Here is a 7,029-nt window from a genome sequence, read left to right on the forward strand (position 1 = left end):
ATCAAGTCTAAAAAGTTTTGGATTGACTGTGAATGAGTGCATTGTTAAGGCACTTTTTGCAATAAGTTATTGGCTCAAATTCCTTATAAATACCAACCTAAAAAATAAATATAGAGTATAGTTAAAATTATCATAATAAAAATATAATTTAATTCTGACACAATTATTAATTTTAAAAATATTCATTTCTAAAAATTTTACTACAAATTTAGCTTAATTTATATAACACTTAATTTTTTCACAATGAATAACCACAATATAATAACTTATATATTTCAATTATATATATATATATATATATATATATATTCTTCTAGGCTGGTAGCAAATTTGCTCAAAATGTTAAAAATGGTTAGAATCTGAAAAAATTTGTTTTCAAAATATTTGGAAGCAGTGTTTGAATGATGTTTTTGATGGTTGAAATGGATTCAGCACTATCAAAAACTTTTAGGGCACCCAAAATCTTAAAGTTTAAGAGCTATAACCTGAATTTATAAAAATCTTTGCCAGATTTTGAATCTTACTAAAATTTCTATGATTTTCCAAACAAATTTGAAGCCACTGAAATTTCCATGATTTTTTTAACAAATTTGAAACCACTGAAATTTCCATAATTTCCCAAACAAATTTGAAAACTGATTAAACTACCCATGTTTGTCAACATTTCGAGTCATGTTAATACTATTTCCAACCAGCATATTTATTGTTCCATGTATGGAAAACGTGGTGCTACTTGAGATGCCTAGGTGAGGTTTCATTTATGGGAATTGTAAAACAAAAACAGAATATGGTAAATGATATGAAAGAATCTTACAAAAATTTTTTAGGTATACTATATTTATTTGGTGTTGTCTATGAAAGTGACACATTTATTTTTTTTAAGGAATTTTTGAACATAAAAATGTTTAAATATTTTGTATAGCAGAAATATATTCAGCCATATCAAAAACCATAGTCACCCAAAATCCCTCAACTCTAACAGTTATACCCAGATTTACCAAAAATTCTACGGGATTTTAACCCAAAAAAGTCATACCAAAGTTCAACTATTTAAAACAAAAAAATGTTAAGGCTACTCTTATTTTCCATACCCATCTAAATATCTATTTCAGGTTCAATGAAAATGAAGGAACATCATGTTAAAAATCGGATCGACCGTAACATCTGACGCATCATACTATCTAAATCGCAGGATCAATGATATTTCAAATCCCAAAACCAAAGCATATAATGTCAAATCCCAATCTACTGTAACATTGGACATCTCACACTTAAAATCGTAGATGGTGAAGCCGTAGTATTTTTGGGATATTTTTGTTTAAAATTGGTTTCTGAGAAATTATAATTTAATTTGTAATTCTATATTTAAAGTTTTTTCTTAACACTGAATCTATTCCTATACTCAAAATAAATTTTAAATAACATAATATCCCACTAAAGAGTCCAAAAACATACTATCTCGGCGCAAGACCATTGCTTCCGATATCGCCCATAAATAAATAAAAACTATTAAGCCCTTATGGTTCTTAGACGTTGAAATCTTTGAAGGGTAGACTTGAAATCTCAGTTTGTTAGGTGGAATTGAGCGTCAGACTCCAGAAAATCCATTATCTGAGGCAGGAGAGTGATCTCCACGTCCACACTGCCTCCGCCTGCCTGGCCGGGATAAAGATAAACCATACCATCACATTTGTTATTGCACCCACTCCTCACTCTTACAGGCCTTCCCCATCCAAAATCATTCTCATACACTTCAAATCTAGGCGAACTTCCAACTGCAACACAATTTATTCCTGCATCGCTGAATCCATAAAGCTTCGGATTCTTCTCCCACTCTTCATTCTTCTGTTCGATTGCATTGGCTCCATGAGAATCGATCACCTGCTGCAGCACATTCGCTGCAAATGACAAGTCATTTGACAGGAGTTGACCCACTGAAGTTACACCATAGATTCCCTGAATAGCATTACCAAAGTAGTTCTTGGGTAATGGGGGAGAAACCCTCGCTCTGCAATCTATGAAGAGTGTGAATACAGTTATGTCTTCAGGAGCCAATTTCCTGGCCCTTATGACCGCCTGCCAGAGATGGGCTCCAAGCGATTGGAAAACAGAGAACGGCTTACCTTCTCTATTCTTGTTAGCCCTACTCTTCATCTCCTCCATCATCTCCTTGCTGAAATGGAAGGTCTTGCCCTTGAGAGGAGGCTTTTCGGTTTTGTTACCGTTTGCGTAGGAGTCACCAGTTAGAGGATTTAAATTCAGCTTGACTTTGGTATTTCTAGCCATAGCTCTGTCATGTGAAGGAGGAAGGTTTATGACACTGGAACCCCTGCAGAGATCAGCCCAAGCTTTGATGAAATGCCAAGTTGAGTATCCGTCCACTATCAAATGATTGAGTGCAATTCCTATGGCAACTCCATCTCGGAGCTTTGTCACCTGTGTACTAATCATGTAAAACATTAGTAAAACTATCATATAAACACTCACATACTTGCATAGACACATCGTAGTCTTGGATATATTAATCATCATAAGACATCAAAATATCATGAATGTAATCCAAATTATGCATAAAGTTGGATTTATTAAACGGAACGAAAATTTAGGGGAAAAAAAACTGAAGTAAACATTTCCTTATGCTTCTGATCAGTGCATATATATCTACATTAAATTCACACATTTAATATTTCCCTGACCTGCCCTGTAAAGCACTCTGCTTCACACTATAAGTTTTCACTTAGATAAATAAATAAAATGAAAATCCTTTGCCATTTCACTTAATCAGTGTTGAAAAATCTAACAAAATTATTTGTACTTTATCAGTAATTTTTTTGGAAAAAAGAAATAAGATATTAGTGAGACACATTTTAGCAGAGTGAAAGGCTATCCACTCTTATTAATAACTAACCAACCATATTTCAAGTGAGTTGATTTTCTAATCAACTTGTACTCTTATTAATAACTAACAAACAAACCATATTTTAAGTGAGTTGATTTTCTAATCAACTTGCATTCACAGGGAATAGTTAATAACTGATTGGTTTTTTTTATTGCTTAGTAATTAAATTATTAGGTTTTCTTACTAGTTAATTGGGTCTAATTGTTAAGAACATGTGTTTGGTTGAAAGAGGTCATTGGTTAGAATCCAAAGGAGATAGAGTTTATGACAAGTTCAACTCTAAAGAGAATAGGGGTTATATACATCTCCATAAACTTGAACAGGTTCAAATACATACTAGGGTTTATGTACACATTTAAAGACTTTAACATGTTCAAATCTAGATGGGGTAAAATACACTTCTATAAACTTTAGCACACTCAAATCCAGAAGTTGGGTAGAGGTGATTAAATCCAATCATTGGGGTAAGTTAATCTCAGAAGAGTTTTGAAAGCAGCAAATACTTGAAACAAAGCGAAATTAAATATAGGGTGACTTGTTTGTTGTTTAAACATTGTAACAATAAATTGAAACTAAACAGTGTATTGAATGTATTAAACACTTGTATTCATCACCTAAATTTTTAAAATGGGTTTAATTTTCACCTAAATGTTTAAAAGAACGAGATGTTTAGTTGAAGACTCACAAATTCTAAAGGCATATGTTTTTCATGCATCATGTGGATGAATATATATGTATATATATATAACACCAAAGAAAATTTTAAAATCCTTATATTTAACTCATACTTATCTTGGAACACTTAAGAATGGTCATTTAATGAGACATACAATAAAACACTTGAATTACCTTAGAGTGCCTATGTAGGAACATTCAATGAGGAACACAATAAACTTTATCAAGTTCAAATCTAGAGAGGGTGGTGTACATTTCCATAGACTTTGGCAGTTGCAAACCCAGAGGGGGGTAGAGGGGGTTAAATCCAACCATTGAAGTAAGTTAATCTCAAAAACAATTTTGAAATAGGAAACACTTGGGACACCATTTTGCAGGGGGAGAGAAATTGGATATAAGGTGACTTATTTATTCTTTAAACATTGTAATAATGGATTAATTCTAAGAAGTTCATTGAATGCATTGAACACTTGTATTGATCTTCTAAATCTTTAACATAGGTTTAATTTACACCTAGACGTTTAAAATAATAGGCTGATTATTTCAGAGCTCACAAACTCTACGGAGATATGCCTTTCATGGGACGTGGATAAATATATATAGCTGAAGAAATTTCAAAAATCCATATCAATAACTCATACTTATCTTGAAATATCTAGTAAGAAGATTTAATTAGATATAAAATAAAACAGTTCAACTACATTGGAATACTTATTTAGGAACATTCATTAAAGCACACAATAAACTTTAGAAAGTTCAAATTTAAGTAGACTTTAACAAGTTCAAGTCCATAAAAAGATTAAATTCATAAGAGTGTTGAAAACAACAAATGCTCAAAACACTATTTTATATAGAGAGAAATTAAATATAAAATGACTTATTTATTCTTTAAACATTATAATAATAGACTAAATTTAAAAAATAAATTGAATATATTTTACACTTATATTTATTAAATTAATATTTAACAAAATTATAATTTACAGCTTATAAATTTTAAAAACATATAATTTTTATGCATCCTATATAAAAACATATATACCACATCATTAACTCATATCTTACTTAAGAACATATATATGCCATATCATTAACTCATATCTTACTTAAGAACATATATATGCCATATCATTAACTCATTCTTATTTAAAAGCATTATCTTAAACTCATTCTTATTTAAAAGCATTATCTTAAAGTATCTATGTAGAAATATTCAATAATACCCATAATAAAGCAAATTCCCTGGAATCAACCCTCGGACCTCAAAAAAATCTCAGAGCACTGGACCAATTAATGCCATCCTGCCCTAGATTCAACCCTCAGACCTCTTCAATAAATCTCAGATCACTGGACCAACTAAACCCACCTGGACTAGCATTTACGTTTTGATGAAAAACATTCATCAAGAAACTTAAATAATATTTAAAAAGCATACTCTAACTGTAAACAGCCGATATTCATATACAAATCAGAGAGGCACTGCATCTCACCTGAACCCCAAGCATAGGGAGAAAAAACCCATCGAGATTCAAGGTATCAACGTAAGGAACAAGATGCTGCATTATTTCGGAAGAGGAGTCATAATCCATCAAAGTTGCAACCCCAACATCTTCTGAAGATGCTTCGATGAAGTCCACTCCAGCATCGTTGCAATGTACCTTCAGAATACCATCGTCGTCCAAACAGAGTCTCCCTGCAAGAGGGTAGAAGTGAACCAAAGCCTCCGACAGACTTTTCTTCAACGACTCCACTGCCGAGGCGAATCCTTGGGGTGGCGAGGGGTACAGAATAATCTTCTGATTGTAGTAAAATGTGACATAAGGGAGATCAAAAGTTGTCAAGTCACAGTACTTTTGATCAGATCGCCGAGCAGGATATACACAACATTTCTGCTGCACAATTATCATGGTTGCATTACTGGCTTTCTCCTCATTTCTCATCATGCTTGCCGCACAAGATTTCTCCTGACCACATAAACCATTCGGCATCGCTTGATGAATCTGTTCCTGAGCCATGGTGATTAGGGAAAATTCCTTGGAATCGAATTGAAGCTCTGCGATATCTGGAGGCTAGCGCTCATATGATGGGTATTTGTAAAAGATTGACAGTTATCAATCTCTTTCTTGCATCTCATATCATGGGTATTGGTAAAAGATGGACAGTTATCAATTTCTTTCTTGCATTTAATGCTTGGCCACACCACAACTGTTTAAGCGTTTAACCACGCCACTACAGCATCATGGCAACCACTGAAAATCGTAAAAACCAAACTGACAAGCGCTGTCCAGGCCATGAAAATGGTATTATGCTGTACGCTCAGCAAAGCTGTGCAACTATAGATTTCCGTGTTCGAGAACATTATTACGCTTACACAACAAAAGTTAATGAAGCTCATAAAGCCTGCAACAAACACCAACATCTCACGGCTTTCATTTGATCTGCCATGCTTCCAGATTCCGCTACATATATATTTTGGCGTAGTATAGGTATCTATTCTACGTTTTGGAAAATAGTCGATCGTTTATGAGATAGTGAACTTCATGTGTTCTCAGTACGGAGAGAATCCAATATTTCATGCTTTTAATGATAGACTTGATTTCTCTGAATTTCCAACCACTAATCTTTATTCCGTTTTCCAAGTACGACCGAAGCAGTAATAGATATTTGGGAGTCTACCCAGTTCACAATTAAATCGTGTTAAAATAAATTTAAAAAAAGAAAATTTGGAAGTGTTTAATTGTTTATTTATGGTGAGAATAGATTTAGCATTATTAAAAATTTTAGAGCACCTAAAATAAAAAAAATTTGGCACACTCAAAATCTTAAAGCTTGATAAATATAATTTGGATTTCTAAAAATTTCTGTCTTATTTTTTCCATTATTTTCTAATCAAAATTGCAACTTAGTTACATTGTGGCTATTATTTGTAAAGGGTGATAAAGTTTTTTTCACACGTGGGAAAACCTATTAAGCAATGAGGACAATGATCTCTACCTATTATGCGGTGAATGCAGGCTGGCTCATCACCATTATTCAAGGAAAACCAAGCCACTCCGTAAGGGGGACAGGAGTGGCAGTAAGGGGCAGGGTTTCATTGGGTCTTGGGTGGTTAACCTATCTTGGGCAGTTAACCTATTTCCTTCATTCAAGGGAAGACTAGCTCTTAGCCAAGCAAAAACAGTTTTAGGGCATACTCTAGGCCCAAAAAAGTCAATAAGTTATTCCACTTCAAAATTAAAAAAAAAAAAAAACAAAAACAAAACAAAAGAAAAAAAAAAAATGATTTTTTATATACAAATATAATTCTTACTATTATTAATAATAATAAATATATGGTAGAGATTTAACTTTTATTTAATATTTTAACTTTATTTTTTATAGTAATTAGAGAAGGTTAAGGATTTTTAGTAGTAATTATAGTATAGGTTTTGATTATTATTATTATTTTTTAAACA

The 7,029-nt window shown here is 32.6% G+C and overlaps 1 protein-coding gene across 1 annotated transcript; it reads right to left on the reverse strand.

The window, feature by feature from the left end:
• Positions 1-1,311: 1,311 nt before the first annotated feature.
• LOC149148593 (BAHD acyltransferase DCR-like) lies at positions 1,312-6,031 on the reverse strand. Its single transcript, XM_089439702.1, has 2 exons — positions 5,065-6,031; positions 1,312-2,436 (listed from the first exon to the last, which is right to left on the reverse strand). Exons 1-2 carry the CDS (start codon positions 5,587-5,589, stop codon positions 1,564-1,566), a joined length of 1,398 nt encoding a protein of 465 aa, XP_089295828.1. The 5' UTR covers positions 5,590-6,031; the 3' UTR covers positions 1,312-1,563.
• Between the last annotated feature and the right edge of the window lie 998 nt (positions 6,032-7,029).

Source organism: Pinus tabuliformis, chromosome 9, assembly GCF_031772625.1.
Source record: "Pinus tabuliformis cultivar Carrire ecotype Pingquan chromosome 9, CPIR1, whole genome shotgun sequence".
Classification (NCBI taxonomy): Eukaryota; Viridiplantae; Streptophyta; class Pinopsida; order Pinales; family Pinaceae; genus Pinus; species Pinus tabuliformis.

What these genes read in the sequence shown, in the direction of transcription:
- LOC149148593 (XM_089439702.1), bottom strand. Translation starts at nt 5,589, where the DNA reads ATGGCTCAGGAACAGATTCATCAAGCGATGCCGAATGGTTTATGTGGT. An exon ending in TCCCTATGCTTGGGGTTCAG is followed by an intron (nt 2,437 to 5,064) that starts GTGAGATGCAGT and finishes ATTAGTACACAG; the next exon opens with GTGACAAAGCTCCGAGATGG.